At 45.7% G+C, this 18,250-nt stretch overlaps 1 protein-coding gene across 1 annotated transcript in view; it reads left to right on the top strand.

Annotated features, from left to right (window-relative positions):
* BBS2 (Bardet-Biedl syndrome 2) overlaps positions 1–18,250 on the top strand; it is a 1,290,628-nt gene that overhangs the window by 982,769 nt on the left and 289,609 nt on the right. Inside the window, exons 13-14 of the mRNA XM_069640291.1 lie at positions 13,948–14,077; positions 15,238–15,369. Coding sequence (XP_069496392.1) covers positions 13,948–14,077; positions 15,238–15,369 — 262 coding nt within the window. The remainder of the gene's footprint in view (positions 1–13,947; positions 14,078–15,237; positions 15,370–18,250) is intronic.

Below are 18,250 nucleotides of genomic sequence, written 5' to 3'. Positions count from 1 at the left end.
AACATTCCGAAAACGGCATCCCACTTCACAGTTATTGACTTAAAAAATGCATTTTTCTCGATTCCCTTAGCAGAGGAGAGCAGGTACTTAACAGCGTTTACACTAGGGGGGAGGAGGTTCGAACACTGCAGACTACCACAAGGATATTGCGAGAGCCCAAGCATATTCAACAGGGTACTACATGAAGATCTGGGGAATTTGTCTGTAGAAAGCACAGTGATTCAGTACGTTGATGATTTATTGATCTGTGCACAAACTGAGGAAGAGTGTAGAAAGGACTCAATAACACTCCTGACATTATTGGCCAATAAAGGGTACAAGGTGGACAAGGGGAAGTTACAATACTGTCTGACAGAGGTCCTATACTTGGGACAGCTGATATCAAAGGATGGCAAGCGGATCATACCAGACAGGGCACAGGCGATTAGAGCAGTTGGGGAGCCCAAAACCGTAAAAGAGATGCAGAAATTTCTGGGTATGTGCAACTATTGCCGAGCATGGATATTGGATTATGCAGCATACACGAGGCCCTTGTTACAGGCACTAAAAGAGGCACAGCAGGAAAACAAACACATAGAATGGACAGAAGAGATGAACACAGCATTTGACTCACTAAAAGAGCTGATATCAAGCGCTCCAGTACTGGCAAATCCAGATTATGGGCGCGAATTCTTCTTATTTTCACACTGCAAAGGATCACTGATGACAGCAGTATTGACACAAAAGACATCGTTAGGGCACAAACCACTGGCTTACTATAGTGGCACCCTAGACGCAGTAATGCAAGGTCATTTCGCGTGCGAGCAATCTCTAGCTGCAGCCGCGTTCGCGATTGAGAAAAGTGCCACGATAGTGATGGGCTGTCCTGTGACACTGTTTGTGGAACACTCACTCTTTGCAATATTAGAGCGATCAAAGAGCACATTGACAACACAACGCGCCACAGCATATGAAATAATACTGTCCAGCGCAAACATCCACATAGTAAGATGTAAAACAGTGAACCCAGCCACATTCATCACAGAGGCGGGCACCGTAGAGGACATGCAAAACCACAACTGCGCTACGTTCACAGGTGACGAAGGTCAGGATCAAGTGATTTTTGAGAATGCCCTGAACGAGGGAGAGGTGTATTTCGTGGACGGGTCAGCATCAATAGATATGGAGACAGGAGAGAAACATGTGGGTATGGCAGTTGTACGATTAGAGGAAGATGAATACGAGACACTAGTGCAACACCGCCTCCCATCCCACTATTCAGCCCAAGCAGCAGAACTAATTGCGCTAATAGAAGCATTGCATGCCGCCAAGGGGTGCGCAGTGACAATATATACCGACTCAGCATACATGACGACGACAGTACACGGCGGGTTGGCACGGTGGGGGCGGAGAGGGTTCCGACGAGCAGATGGAACACCAGTTCAGCATGCAGAACTATTGAAAGAACTGATTGAGGCTCTGCAAGACCCCACGGCAGTGGCCATTGTAAAATGCCAAGCCCACACCACAAATACAGATTTTATATCTTTGGGGAACGCGGCAGCAGACGCCGCTGCCAAAGAAGCTTCGTATTTACAGAAAGGTGTAGTAGGAGAGTACATGTTGCACCACACAGCAAGCCAAGAGGTCCCCACAGGATACAACATGATGCCCACACAGGAAATAATAGAGCTGCAAGAGGGAGCTAGTGCAGAAGAAAAATTGCTGTGGACTAAAAGGGGATGCAGCAAATCGCCGACTGATTTGTTGTGGCGACAAAAAAGTTCAGGAAAAGCGGTAATGCCAGTCACATTGTTAGAAATAGCATTTCAACAACTACACTTTCCCGCACATAACGCAAAGCAACACATAATGGCAGAGATACAAGAAGATTGGTTTGCACCTTGCCTCCATGAACACGTCACAAGACTGGCTTTAGAATGCACGACATGTCAGATTTACAACTCAGGTATGACATTACGCACACTGAGAGGAACGATACCCAAACCAAATGGCCCATTCAGAGAGCTCCACATTGATTATGTAGACATGGGAGAAAGATGTAACGGGGCTCGCTACATGATTGTGGTTGTATGTCCATTTTCGAGATGGGTGGAGGCAGGCCCCTGTGCGCGCCCTGATGCGAAGGGCGCCGCGAAGTTCCTAGTGCGGGAAGTGTTCCCGCGCTGGGGGATTTGCGAAGTTATTCGCTCAGATAACGGCACACATTTTGTTAATGAACTATTCAAGGAAGTGACTACCCTATTGGGAATAAAGCACAAATTATGTTCGATTTATCATCCTCAAAGTAATGGCGTAGTGGAAAAGATGAACGGTCTGTTAAAAAGCAGATTGTCAAAACTGTGTTTTTCCCTTAAAAAGACCTGGATGTACTGCCTGCCTTTGGCCTTGTTCGAGTTACGAAATCAGCCAAGTAAAGACCACCACTTGTCCCCGCATGAGATCGTCACGGGAAGGAGAATGCACACAGCGCATTCACCTCTCCGTGAACGTTCTGATGCACACAGAAGTGCAGCGATATTAGGAGAGGAGTTCACAGAGTACTTGAGAAAACTGACACGGGCAGCGCGCGTAATTGCAAAGCAACTAGCCCCCCCCTCTACAAGGGAGGAGGGGAACACAACAGAAACAGAGACAATGCCTGAAAAACCATTACAACTAATGCCTGGTGACCTTATATATGTCCGAAGTTTTGTGCGAAGGTGGAATGCACCACGTTTCCATGGCCCTTATGAGGTAGTGTTTTGCACACCCACAGCAGTAAAGGTAAAGGGCCTACGATACTGGGTGCATTTGACAGACGTACGCAGAGCTTATAGCGCCGTGGAAGGTGAGGTACAGGACGAGGCACAGACAACTGCGGACAACGAAGTTGTGCAGAATGGATGATGGGAATTTTGTGTGCATTAAGTGATGAACACTGAACGCGAATGGCGCACGACATGTGTACTGAAATAAACCTGTGTATATACATATATATATAATTTTTTACAACTTTTGAAGGTTTTTGTGGTCCTTTTTGGGTTTTGGAGAAGTTTTCTTTTTTTTTTCTTTCTCTCTCTCTCTCTCTCTCGACTTTTCTCTTTATGTATGAAATAATGTACTGATAGTAATATTTGTAAAGTTACCTTGTCTGTGGACATACCCCCTCCCTCACCCACTCCCATACGTTGCCGAAAAAATTTCACAACGTTCTAAATGTTTACATGCTTGTACTTAATGGACTTTTATGTCTCAAACAGGATTTACTATGGCATCGAATGGGCAGCCTGCAACTAATAGATTTGTTAGATTTAGAGAAATGTTAGTGGATAGATTGACATATTCATACGAATGCGGTTTATCAATGTGTGTTATTGTGTTCTTCATCTCAATATTTTGCCTAATGACACATTGGGTCATAGCGTTCATCTCTACTGAGATGAACGAGGGGGGAGGGGGGAGTAACACCACCCTTGCCCCTGGCACGAATTCAATTACAAATATGAATATTAAAGAAGGTGATTTTTTGATCTGGGATGGATCCCGCCTTGTATGGGGTTACTACACTGCACCACCCACTGCTGCCCCGTCACGATCAAAAGATAAAGATATGGAAAATGACACAATGTCCCTACCTGAAATATATAACAGCCCCACTACCCTTCCCGCCCCGATACAAAACAGCGATTTGTTGTTTATTGAGGAAAATGGAAAAGTAATTACAATGACAGAACACAAGTCCCTATATGAAGAATTGGAAAAGGGGGGAGGGAATGAGAAAGGGGGGCCTATTCTTTCACCTATCGAAACTATAAGGTATAGGAGGGGGGAGAGAAGTAGGCGAAGAAGAGAGACAAGCAGGAGGGGGTATGATGAGTATTATGGGTTAGGATTAGACAAGATGGAAGACCCACGACACCCCCACCAAGCAAATAAATGGTATGCAGATATGAGTACAACAGCTAAACAGACAACTAATGAAAGCTGCTATGTCTGTTCGCTCATCCCCCATGCATCAGGTACACCCAAAGTGTTGTTGCCAAGAGAATTGCCCATTGTGGATGCCCAGTGTCTCCTTCATCTCACACTGTGTAGAATAAAGAACACCTTTCAAGCACACGATGTCTCTTTCAAAATAATACAGGACAACAAAACGTGCTATTCAAAAGCGTCTGGAGTGGTCTGTCCTAAAGAACCTTTCTTTGCAATACAAGGGACGCTGTTTTCAGAAAACAAATGGAAAGATGAAGAAGTACTGTGCAAAGCGGAAGCACTGAGAGGTGTCCAACCAGACAAGCTGCGATGGATGGAAAAAACGTGCTTACCAATATGGAAAGAACACATCTCTAAACTAACATGGGTAACAGCGATGGAGAAACCCTTCAAGCTACAAAGTGAAATACAAAACGAACTATGTTTCAAGGGAGAAGGAAAAGTGGCAATGGGAACGAACAAAAACTGTAACAAAACTCTCACCATCCCAGACATGAAAAAAGGAACAGCAGCACTAATGGACACATACTGGGTATGCGGGAATCAGGCTTACTTGCACCTTCCCCAGGCATGGAGTGGCAGCTGCTCAATGGCCACTTTGCATTCGGCCCTAATGGTGATTCCAGAAAGCCACGTCGACGAAAATAAAAGGACGCAAGGAAACATGAACAAGGACGAGACGTCTCCCACTGCAGAAGCACACCTCTATGTCCTGTCCTCCGGAGGGGAAGAAGAGGAGCTATCACGGAACAAACGAGCATCAAACTACATATCACAAGCGTCATCCGATTTATTGGCACAGATCCCAGACAGGTATCGCCTGTTCAGCTCCGTGGAAACATTTTTTGCCTCACTGGTTTCAAGTGTCCAAGCAAGAGCAAATGCAAAATGGCTTCAGATCACACGGTGGGAACTGATTCAGCTGGCCAATGACACTGAAGAAGGGTTCAACATAATAAAGGTGGAACTACGAGCTCTGCGACTAATGACCATGCAGAACAGGTATGTTCTGGACCTGCTAACAGCAATCGATGGAGGTGTTTGCCGAAAAATAGGAAGTGCGTGCTGCACGTTCGTACCTTCTGAAGACGCAGAAAATGGGTCCCTGTCCCACGTCATTGAAGCAGTCCATAACCTGGGAGAGAAAATGAAGCTGGAAGGTGGGGCTAAAGACAGCTCATGGTTCGACAATATCTTCTCCTGGGTTCCCTCCTGGCTTGGAATGACGATGAAATTATTGATACCAGTTGCGGTGGTCCTCCTCGTGGTGTTCTGCCTGTGCCAGGTGGGCCTTCGATGTTGTGCTAACGCAGTCCCTAACGGTGCGATGATGATGGTGACAATGGGCAACTCTGGTGGTACAATTAAGGCGACACAAGAAGTACATGTACAGACAGGACCAGATAACACTCCCAGATACCAGTTAGTGCCTATGTGCCGTGATAAGTACATAGTAGATAAACTATGGCACACCACTATCAAAGAACCTCGAGATGTGGAACTGGAATGGTATGAGGAGGTCTGGGTAGACTTGGAAGAAACTGGTGACTGTATATATTTAACATGTACCCCAGATGAGTATGCTAGAAGAGGTGAGAGCTTGAGGGGGGTATGCAGAGCCTGGATGCCTAGAAAAGGAACACCTGCATGGGATGACGCAGTGATAGAGGAGCAAGAATGTAGAAGATTAGAAGAGCTAAAGAATTCGTTACTTTAGTAACGAAAGGGGGGAAATGTAGGGGAGGACTGGCCGCGAGGCCCTCCTCACCTGCAGCCTTCTCCCCAGGTGAAGACCATGACTCGGTGGCCGTCCCCTCATGCCACCCGGGCCCAGGTGGAGGAGGGGTCACCCGCCGACGACATTGCCCACACATATCCGTTCCCTGCATATACCAAAATTCAGTTAGGCCTAGAAGCCATCTTGTTTAGCAAACATGGCGTGAGTTCAGCACACTGTAACGAGGCCCCCACCTTTGGAGGGCCTTTCATGCATCTCTGCCGCCGCAGTAGCCCTGGTAGATCCGCTGCGAGCGCGTTCCCATGAGAAAGTCGGATATGAGCTAACCCGAGATGCTAACACTGTAACATTTTATCATCCACAATGTAATATTGCACCCTGCATGACCTGGTCCGCGAGGCCGGGGTGACGGGAAAAAAGCTGAAGCATCACTATCTGAAGAAAGTAGAAAATAATTCAAGTATTGGTATTAACGAACTACCTCGGTTTAAACAGATCCTGTAAACTGTGAATAAACCATAAAGATGTAACGTTACATGATACCACCCCAGGTCTGGACTAGTGCTGCTACAACCACAGAGAAAGATGTCGACCAAATGTATAGCCTTTATTTACTCATATGTTTTCTTAATCACCTAAAGCAGCGAGCATCAATTTCTGTAGGCCATAACCTAGAACGACCTCGTGTAACGTTTAATGTACATAAAATAATCACATCATGTAGTAAATATAATGTTAGGTAACGAAAAGGTACTCGGACCGACTGTATTAAAGAAATGTGTAACGAAATGGAAATATATATGTGTGTTTAAATAACATCAAAATAAGGCGGAACATTATAAAAGTTCTGCATTCAAAAGTTAGCAACACACGAGGAAAAAACCTTTGTGAGTATATGCAAGGCCATTCTCCCTCCCACCCTACCAAGCCTGCCAGATAAGGAAGCTAAGGCCTGTGCCGCGCTCCCTCACCTCCCCCAACCAAGCTGGAGCCGCTTCAGAGAGTCAGAGGCCCCGGTACCGCACCCAAGGCCACAGCCCACCACCTGTGTTATTTACAGCACGGTAATAAACCCACGTTTTGAATCCACTGATCTACCAGCACCCTCTCGTAAAGTCCACAACCCTCCCCCTAGACCACCCCAAGAACGACCCCCATCACTGGGACAAGACACAGAGACCCATTTATATAATAACTTCTAACGCGGCAGACAGGCATGTACCAGTCGGCTCAGGCCCCAGAACTCAGCCCCTCGACCTAAAATACCGGTCAATAGGACACAGGTAAATCTCACCCCAACCGACAATCACCGGACCTCTCAAGAGGTGCATTCCTCATGTGTTGCGTTTATTTTATAAGACAAACTGCCGAGCGATTTATTGATGAACTTAGATGTCGTTTCTTGAATAACTGCAGTGTGCATGGCCTAGGGCAAACGAGTCAGGAAAGGTATTCATCTTTGTCACAGGCTGCCCCAGCATACCAACACCGCTCGGATGACCTCAAGCTGGCCTGCCAGGCCCAACCCAACCCACGAGGCTGACCAGTGACGTCCTCACGCCAAGACCAACCACGCTGCAGCAACACCTATAGTTAGTCGACGCCACCCAATCCCAATTAACTTGTGCCCCCTATAGTGTGTAGGTTCTGATGACGTTTTTTGTATTAGAAATACGCCTGTCTTTGCTATTGTCAGACAGAGCGCTCTCGGAGGATGCAGAGTTCTTTGCATGCCCTATTCTTTGGATAAACTCCCACTTACGCTCACCCGCACTCTGTCTTGGTCTTATTCCCACTACGGGAGAGTCCCTTATTGTCTCTCATTGCGGGGAGGATCGTGCTGAAATTGGGGGCGCTTCCTTTCAAGTGTGAGGCCTGCCCGGTAGGCCTGCGGCATCTGCTAACTCAGTGCGTTCCTGCGCACTTAGCTGCAGTGTCGACTGATCTTGAGAACACAGGGAAGGGCATGTGGGGACCGCTCCGCAGCTCGTCCTCAATGTATTCTAAACCGGATGAGGCCTGGCAGCAATAGAATATGCATGCAATAATAACAAGGCTAACATGGAGCTTATATCTAGTGAACTTCTTTATTCATGATCACTGTTGCTCTGCCTTAAACCTGCCCCCATACATGACATGACATGGCCCACGTTGCAGGCCACGACAGACATAAACAGGGGATTGGATAGTGGAAACATAGAACCAGGACACTACACAAACTAAAATTACTGATGAGTTTGCGGGTGGCCCAAGCTAACAAATGTTTCCAAATCCGCCGGCGATAGTGGCGAGAGTGCCCCTGTGGACAGCTGCATTGGTGGCAGCAGGCAGCTGCAAGCTGGCCTGGATGGGCGAGGAAGGCACTGCAGCCGGCAGCAGGGGACTGTTGGTGGCGGTGGCAGGGCAGGATAGCAGATGGCCACCAGAGGTTTTCTTAAATCTTCTTGGCTAAGCTTGGGGTGCGTGCTTGGCTCAGTCTCAGGCCTCAGCCGGACAGTGAGCTTCGCAGTTCGCTTTGCTGCACTTAAATGCAGCTTGTTGCCGGAGCACGACCCGCACTGGTGCATGTGTATGCGAGCACACTAGGGCATGTGCATTTCCTAGGATGCCACCACAGTGCGCAGGCGCAAGCCCAAATCCACGGGCAGAATGCAATATGAACCACACCCAGGCTGGATTTGGATGTCACGTGCCCCCTCCCGTTTCCCCAGTCACAAGGAGGTTATTTACAACGAACAATGACTCTCTCTCTCTCAAAGAGAGAGTGTAATTTAAATGATATTATTATGCATGGGCAGCTGCGCTGAAACCATACATTCATCAACTTCATCTGTGTATCCTTCCCCCAAGAAAAGAGGCCCTATGTGCCCGAGGCATAGCAGCGAAACTCCTGGGCCCGAATAAGGATGACATCTCTCCAGTGGGCCCTCGGATCCCAGTGGTCACAATTTTCAGGCAGAATGACGTACTTTATTCAGGTTCCGAACAAGGTAGCACAGGATCTCCTGTGATAGGCCTGCAAGGAAAACGTGATAATCGGGCAACCCTTTTGGGAACCCCGCCCAGAGATAACTGTAGTCACAGATGCTTCCTGGATGGGATGGGGGGAGTACATATGAGCGATCTGACTAGCAGACTTTGGTCCCCAACAGAATCAAAACTACTGTGGTGTGCTGGAGTAAGGAGTCGGACAAAGGGGTGTCATGTTTACACAATCTTTATTTAAATAATAATGAAAAAGGCCTATCTTCCCTTATCACTAAAGGGTTTACCCTACCTAACAAAAGAAGAACGTGGGGGCTCGTCGGCCGGGTGGTTGTCAAACTCAAAATGTCTGTCCAAACGAACCTACTCTAGCCTTACCACTTACAAGACATTAACATAAATGGCTCCAGGAGAATGACTCCCTTCTCCTGATGAAATGGGATCAGCCATAAGGTGTATCTCTATTAGTCTGTGATAAAAGTTCAAGTTCTGTACTTTTTGAGAATACGAGAAGAATGACTCCCTTCTCCTGTTCCCACAGTTCAACAACTGTTATCTTCTCCTGGTTGACTTGGTCAGCCTCCAAGCTGCTATTTAATAAAATATTGCCTTTGTTTCTGATTCAGCAATTAACATGGTAGAACAGGAGAATGACTCCCTTCTTCTGGTCTAGTTGGTTCAACCATTGACTAACTTTGGATATTTTCCTGCAACAGTTTTCTATCAATCTTTGCACTTCTTTCCAGGCTTCTCTTGGAGCTTGTTTAAAAGTCAAACACTTCTGTTGTTTCCAATATAAAATTATTACTCTTTCATTCCCTTCCCCTTTTCGGTGAAAACAAGAGGAACTGTGCCCATAGTTTTTTTGTTCTCTTCTAACACTCTGACAAAGGAGATTGTTCTCGTGGCACTCTCTAGCCTGAATATCTCTTTTGATGATAGTGTTGAGGGAGAGTACTCCGGATATGTTCTTCTCGTTCCATCGCTTGGACACAATTGAGACGAGGAAGATCACTAGTGATGTACTCTTCACACTTGATACTTCTATTTCAATTCTGTATATGAGGGAACATTATTTCTGATGCCTTCTTTCCCTTCCAATAGTCTTCATACAATTACTGCTATGAGTGAGGTCACTCCTGTGGCTTTCTTTCTTTTTGATACTCTTAATGCAATTAATGAGATGAGGGAGATTACTCCTGATGCTTTCTTTCTTTTCAATACTCTTGATGCAATTACTGAGATGAGGGAGGTTACCCCTGAGGCTTTCTTTCTTTTCATTACTCTTGATACAATCACTGAGATGAGGGAGATTAGACTCAATTGCAAGAGGGTTAAGTAGTTCTATCACAGAACAGGAGTATTTGTCCCCATGAGGGGAGTCTCTCCCTGTGAGTGTGAGGTCCCGCTCTTCGCCATCCCTAAGGGTATGTTGTGTAGCGAGCTCACCTCCCTAGCTTTACGGGGAAGGGCCCCACCCTGGGGAGAAGTGATGCGATCCCATGAGTCATCACATTACACATAGACCCTTTAGAACTGGGGGCAATTGGACTTAAGCCAGTGGCCTTTTTGACTTCCATCTAGGGATAGAGCATCCTGATAATGACAGACAACAAAGTGGTCATGCATTTCCTTAACAAAAGAGGTGTAGCGTCACTACCACTTTGCAAGCAGATGATGCAGCACTGATTTTGGGCTCTACAAAACGGGTTCTTCCTGTCGCTATTCATTCAAAAGAGAATATGATGGCAGACGCTCTGAGCAGGCAGAGCATGATCTCCCCTGAGCAGGAGTTGGCTCAGGAAGTCCTTCTAGAGATCTTCACCCTCTGGGGAACCCTGCAAGTAGATCTATTTACATCCAGTATCAACAGGAAATGCAACTTTTTTTGTTTTGCTCCATGGAATTTCCCCCTAGAGGAAATCTGGAGGATGCATTTGTAATGCACTGGGATTTCACACTCCTATACAAGCTTCTGCCAGTCCCTTTCATCCGTCAAGTCCTCAGGAGGTTGAGGAAGGTCAGGAAATCCATGATCTCGAATGCTCCAGATTGGGCCAGGAGGATGTGGTATGCTGACCTTATGGATATGTCCATCTGCCCTCCATTACATCTTCCCCAGAGAGTGAGTCTTTTCTCTCAGGAGTGAGGCTGTCTTCTTGACCCAGAAATCAGAACGTTGAATCTCTGGTTTCTGAGAGGCTAAGATATAAATATTGGGACCTCCCAGAAGACGTTATGGAGGTGTTGATTTTGGGTAGAAGACCAGCAACTACAGCCCTATACCGCTGCCTTTGGGGCACATTTTGCGGCTGGTGTAGACCGAAAGATATATACCCTTCTTCTTGCAATACACCTGCATTGTTTTCCCTTTTACTGCACCTAGCCCATCAATGGTTATAGGTGGCTACCATCAAAGGACATTTGGCTGCGCTGTGAATCTTCAAATCTACGTCGGAGCAGGGCTCTTATTTCAAGATCCCTCTGGTAATCCAGTTTCTGAAAAGACTGACTAACATATTCCCGCTGGTCTCTTTTCTGGTTTTGTCCTGGGATTTGAACTTGGTACTTGCATTTCTGATGGGAGCGCATTTTGAGCCGCTTTATTCATGCCCTCATGGAAGACCTTCGTCCTAGGCCGGTATCTGTACCGCCTCGTCCAGAAGCTCACCTGTGGACTAAGGGAAGGTATGAAACGGAGCTGCCTCTGAATGCAAGTTCTTTCGTGCAGTGGTGAAATGATGCCACATGAAAAAAACTTGAGTCCAAGAGCCAAAGATCATTTTTGTTCTTTAATCAGCCAAAAGAAAAAGTAAACATAACATGATCCATGTATGCAAAGCAGCAACGATATAGGAGGGAAAAGAAAGTGAGAAAACATGCATTTAGAGTTTCAGGCTGTCTCGCATTCATTTCAGTTTCTTGTAAACTTGGTTCCTCTCCTCTGCCACCTAGACCATAAACGTTTGCGTACTTGGGAAAAGCCTTGTGGTAGTTTGACTCTGGATGCTCCTAGGTCAGAACCACTCTTCATTTGGTTTGGCTACAGGTGCAGCTGCGAAGGACTGGAGGGGCTCTTTATTCAGTGATCTGCCCGATTCCACCCGGGTTTGGCTTCTAGCGAATAATGGAACACTGTGCAGTTGTAAATGCTTTCTCGCCTTTCATCTGATTTTGTGTAATGTCAAGAAATACATCAGAAACCAGGGCGCACTGACTAGAAAGAGTCAAGGCCGACTCTCTGGTAACATTCCTAGAACTATGTGAATAAGCAACTTTGCAGAGCTACACATTTCTACCTCACTTGAGCAAATTCAGAGCTTGGTAGCTCGGCAGGTTTCCTAAGCTATACCTGTGACTAAGAATCTAAAACATAGATATATTTCACTCTTTTCAGCTGTTTAGAACGCTTTTCCCACATGATGGCTGCTTGCTGATTCAGGGCCACTACAACCATTTTCTTAGTAGCTATCACTTCTGCTCGCAGGGTTAGTTATCTGCAAGCCCTATCCTGCAAGACACCATTTACTGTATTTTCCAAGAAGAATGTGTTTTGAGATTTTGCCTCTCCTTCCTTCCTAAGCTTGCGTCTGAATTTCATTTATCCCAGAAGATCAGGCTACCAGTTTACTATCCCCCTCCGTACCCTTCTAACGATGGAGAAAGGTTGCACAGACTCGACCAGAAGAGTGCTCTTAGCTTTTACATTGCAAGAATGGCAAATGTTAGACAGGATGATTAGCTATTCATTGGATACACAAATCACAAACTAGGTAAAGCTGTGACCAAACAGACTCTTTCCAGATGGATTATTTTATGTATTTCAGAATGTAACAAAAGGAACTCCCCGATCATTTGAGAGCACATTCCACCAGGGGAGTTGCAACTTCTTCGGCTCTGCCAAGAGTTATACCAGTGCAGGATATTTGCAATGCTGCAATGCGGTCCTCGTCCTCCCTCCATAGATTTTCAAAGCGTTACTGCTTAGATACCCTGTCAGGCCAGGATGCTCAGTTTGGAGGAGCTGCTCTTCACAGCATCATGGGCTAAAAATTAAAGTCTCATGATAATCAGCTTCTTCCACCTCCATCACTATTACTGCTATGGGAGTCTGTCTAAAATGAGGAATCCGTGGGAGGACACAATCTATTAAAAGCACATATTACGTACCCCCAGTAATGTTCTTTCTGATGGATGTTCCCACCACGCATTCCTCATCCTCCCAGCCTACCCCTCTGACTATGAGCAAATTCTCATACCTTCTCTTTCAGTGCCTGTAAAAGATTACGTTACTTTCCTCAAGACAGCTGAGCTCATGGTGAAGAAAAACTAGGAACGGAGGCAACTGGGCACTGTGCATGCTATTTATGCAGTCATTGATGTCCTGTCTGGAAGCGGGAATAGAAACTGTTGAGTGACATTGATGTTGCACAACGCCCCACTGCTGTCATTTTATTGGGCGGGGTTTGGGGGCCGAGAACTGAAAAGCATTAAACTAATATCCAAGATGGGAAATGCATGGTAAGGAACAACCATCAGAAAGAACATTGCAGGGGTTATTTACCACTAATTTTCATTACTGTGACTCCTACCCGTTCTCTTCCTAGTCCTACTTCCTGAATTACCCTTCCAGGAAAGTTGCATCTGATCAGTAGCGGTCATACGAGTGAAGCATCCTTTTATCCACTCAGATGGATGGGGGAGGAGCATCTGCCTGGAAGGGTTGGTATGAATAATGTTTTTTTCAAATTTTTAACTTTTACTTGAGAACTTCAGATGCTTGTGTGATAAGTGGGTTCCCTAATAGCTTGAGGAATGGGACTCAGAAGATTAGGATTTGCAATCATTAAGATTACCAGTAAGCAAACTGGACATTCCCTTGCACACCAGAGGGAACGTTAAGCCTGTCCATACCCTTAAGGGGCAGAAACCTAGATAATTAGGCACCAATAAATAAGTAGAGCTCTGGTATCCCTCGCCACAGTCACTAAACCCAGTCTCCCCAACATTGACCACACTTTATTCACATAGATAACCCAGACCCTTCCACTAATCAATGGTTTTTGCAATTTATTTTCATGAGGGGTTGGAATAAAATGGCTATTATTTCAATATAATCTCCTCTGTGATAAAAGATGGACATTAAAACTGTGATAAAAAGATTTTGCACGATAAAATTCTGCCTTATGAAGCTAAGGATTTGAGTGTTTTTTACAGTCTGAATTTAAATGTATCCTTTCTTAACCCAGCACGCAGTTTCACGTTTTTGAATTGACGAGGCAGCTCCCACGGTTTTCTATGTATGCATTGGCCATTCTTGGCTCAGATCCAGAACCTCTGAGCTTTGTTCACTTTACCACCAATGAACGTGTGCAGCGGGTGAGTAAAACACATTGCAGTTTGCATGTTTCTTCCTCTCATCGAAAGCCATCCCCTGTAAACCTAGTTTACTTTAACTTATTCAAATGTTTATAGAACTGCAGTTTAATAGGAATTTAGGGTATGTGCACTTTTTCAAAATTCCAACCATAGTAGCAAATTTGAAGTCTATTTGAACAGTCCTAAAAACAAACAATAAGTATTCTATAAATCACTAACCAAAATTCTAAAGCCAATTTTCATCAGACTTCTCAATATTTTGAAATATTTTCACAGTTAAGTTATTAAAAATAAGTATTCTACAACTCAAACACCATCCTATCTTCCCCGTCCATCAATGTCTCAGTTTATCTCGCTGTACTTGTATGTTTATTCAGTTGTGTATACCATACCTTCATGTTAGACAGGTACAATTTCATAGAGTCTGGTCGGATTTGAAAATCAGTAACATTTTTTAAAAAAAGAGTGGCAAACTATGTTCACCTCTGCCCTTTGGCAATTGTAATTGGTTATTTATAACGCACTTAATACCCAGAGGTTTGTAAGCGCGAACCCGGGGTTCGAACCTGTGTTGCTCCACGTCGTCTTGCTTCCAAGACGAGCGCGTTGCCCTGAGCTATCCTCCCAAGACAAATCTCTATTGTTTGAATTGAAATCACTTTCTCTACTTGGTTAACAGCAGTTATTTAAAAAGAAAAACCTAGGCATCATGTAATTCTGTTTTTTGAATGGGCACTCATTGAAAAATACACACTGTAAAGGACATTTCCAATACCCATTTTTCAATTGTTGCAATAAATGAATTCATGTAGTGTATTCATTAGCTTTAGGAGTTTTCTAGTCTCCCGTCCTGTACTGCACTCTGTTATTTCCACTTCGATACAGTTGCTTAAAACCATTTTAATCCCTTCTTGCTTTGGGCTTGTGGTTTAACATGCCTTGACATAACTCCGTTTGCAACTGTTATTTAATGCAATCAATACAATGTCACAAAATCACACAGACTTAAAATTAAAACTGTTTTTAAAAAAAACAGAATGACATATCATGCAATTAGATGCACTGCTTTTTGTCTTATGTCTCCAGTATTTTACCAGTGCAGTGAGTCATAGTTTTTGCTGTGGCTAAAATATCTCAATAAATGCATTATGTTTTTAAAGGTCATCATGTGGTTGAATCAGAACTTTCTATTACCAGAAGATACTGAGATCCAAAGTGTGCCCTTTCAAATCTCCTTCACTTCACTGCGTGGTGCAGGGCCTCTCTGCATTAAGATGAAAACAAGTGGAGAGGTGAGAAAGTGCCATTTGTACATTTTTTACAAACATAGCTGTAACTGTGTACTTGTAATTATAGTATTCTCCCACGGGTTCCTTATCTCATATATATTCCAGCAGCTTCAGCTGATCACTGAAAACGTTTCATCAGCAAGGGGTGCCATGCGATCTCGACGCTTACCTTTCTCAACGCTAAAAGTGACATCATCATCCATACATATGATATGATAAGTCATTTATAACGCGCCTGTACACATGTGCTTCTAGGTGCGACACAACAAGGAAGGGTACATAGGGAGAACAAGACAGACGATCTTACTAGGCCTTGTGTCATTCAGATCGTGCAAGTGCAGTAACGCAAAGTGCAGGGGGAAGTACAAGGGGTAGTGAAGCAGAAAGTGCAATCAGGGCAGCATTGCTCAGAGTAAGTGCAGCCAGGGCAGCGCGGCTCTGTGTAAGTGTAAGGAGGCGGAGGACTGTAGAGGTTATAGTTACAGCCCCTAGTGCGCGACCGGCATGGAGGCCGGTGCAGGAGAGACTGGTCAGAGAGGAGCCAGGTACCCAGTGAGACTCCAGAGAGAACCAGGGCTCTAGAGACAATGAGCTTCTGGGGGAAAGTGAGAAAAGGAAGAGTACATCTGAGGAGGTGCAGCTGGTAATGGGCCTTCTTGGAAAGGTCAGTGATGTGAGGAGAGTTTGGAGTCAAAGAGGACACCAAGGTTTTTTGCCTCGCAGGAAGGCGACAGAAGAGGGCCCATGGAGGGTGGCCAGAGAGAGAGGGAAAGCGGGAGTAGGGGTCCTGATGAGAAGGATCTTCGCCTTACTGGCATTAAGGCAGACATCGTTGGAGGTGCACCAACCCTGAATTGCAGATAGACAGTCTAGAATGTGCAAGAGAGGAGAGGGGACTGTTGGAAGCCTGAAAGAGAGCTGCGCATAATCCACAGAACACTGAAACTTAGAGCAGAAGGTATAGATTAGGTGGGCCAAAGGGTCCAAGTAGAGATTGAAGAGCCAGGGTGAGAGGTTAGAGTCCTGGGGGACACCACATATGGAGATAGAGTCGGCGGAGAGAAAGGACCCAAGTTGAACCTAGGAGGGTCGGTCCAGGAGGAAAGAGGTCAGCCGCTCCAGGGCCTGATCTGTGATGCCCAGGTTCTCACGGAGTAGATTGATCAGGATGGTGTTATTGACATTGTTGAAAGCAGAAGAAATGTCAAGGAGGATGAGGACAGATGAGGTGCTGGTGTCGAGAGCAGATCTTCACAGGTGTTCAGGAGAGCAGTTTCCGTGCCTCTGGCTGCTCTGATGCCAGGCCGGTGGTCATGGAGACTACCAATAGTTTCAGTGTGGAGAGTAAGCGGGGGGATGGCCAGCTTTTCTAGAAGTTTCCCAAGGAAAGGAGTGATAGAGATTGGGCGATAGTTAGCTGGACATGTAGGAACGGCAGTAGGTTTTTTAAGGAGGGGGTGCACAAGGGTGTGCTTAAGGAGAGAGGGGAAGCACCAGTGGCGAAAGAGTGATTGCAGAAATCGGCCAAGGCTGGAGCACAGGTGTCAATGTGGTCCTTGATGGTGCTGGAGGAGCAGGGGAGCATCTGTTTGAACGACACTTTCATAGATCAGACTTGTCTAGACACATTGTTAGGTGTTATTAGAGCGAAAGAGGAGACAGGCAAAGGAGAGTGAGAGGCAGCCAGAAGGGGGCCGAGAGCGGTAGAGGGAGAGGAAGAGGAGAACGAGGATAGGTTCTCCCGAGTTTTAGTAGTGAAGAGAGAAGCCAGGGTCTTACAGAGGGCTTTAAAGGGAATGTGAGAGGTGGGGACTGTAGAAGGATTGGCCTGCTCCTTGCATATTTTAAAGAGTTTGGCTGTGTTGTGAGAGGCTGCAGAGATGCAGGCTTGGATGTGTACTCTCTTCTTGGTCAGGTTCGTGGTCAGGTACTTTGGAGGAGGCGGCAGGCCAGTTTGTCAGAGGATGCAACCGAAGTCCTCCACTTCCTCTCAGCACTTGCATTTCAGGGCGGTGAGATCGGAGTCATACCAAGAGTTTCACTTGGAGGTAGGCTTCAGACAGATTCTCATGGCAGGGGCAAAATTGCCTAAAATGTTGGAAATGGCAAGATGCAGATTAGAGAGGATTCTGTCAGGATGTCAGTCAGCCTCAGGAATAGGAGGAGCAGAGATGGTCGAGGCAAAAGCATTCACTGCCACACGCTTCATGGCCCGAATGACCAAGAAGGTAGGTGGCAGTGCTGGGTTGGGCTTTGCCTGGGGGACAGAGAGAGTCAGATGAGAGGAAAGAATAAAGTGGTCAGTCCAAGGAAGAGGAGTAGTGAGCGGGTTAGAGAGGGGGATGTCTGAGGAGATGTGAACATCCAAGGTGTGTCCCGCAGTGTGTGTCAGACCAGAGGGTGGAAAAGGGAGAGAGAGAGAGAGTCGCTAAGGTTGCGGAAGACCCCAGAGGAGGGATCCAAAGCATCCAGGTGGATGTTGAGATCTCAGAGGAGGAGAATTTAAGAAGTAGAGGCAAGGAGAGATGTGGTAAGGTCAGCGCACTCTGAGAGGAAGAGGGCAGCCTGGGGAGGTGGCCTATAGATGGTGGCCACAGTCAGAGGAAGAAAACACCCATAACCTGTTGTCACCAACAGGCAACCCCTATGGACTCCTGTGGGGTCCAATGAACCTCCCAATTTTCTTAGTAGTTAAAAAACATCAAACAAAATTTCTGCGATAAATCAAGTCTTAAATAAAGTCTTAATCTGAAAATATCCTCTGCTGCAAGGACCAAAGACAGAATGCAACAGTACTTCAATTTTATAAAGTAGAGTTTACTAAAATTCATAAAAAAATACCACTCACAGGTAATGATGGTTTAAATTCACCATCAAGAACATT

Source organism: Ambystoma mexicanum, chromosome 1q (genome assembly GCF_040938575.1).
Source record: "Ambystoma mexicanum isolate Mex_15411 chromosome 1q, UKY_AmexF1_1, whole genome shotgun sequence".
NCBI lineage: Eukaryota > Metazoa > Chordata > Amphibia > Caudata > Ambystomatidae > Ambystoma > Ambystoma mexicanum.
The sequence above is the reverse complement of the archived record's forward strand: the minus strand, read 5'-3'. Positions and strand labels throughout refer to the sequence as shown.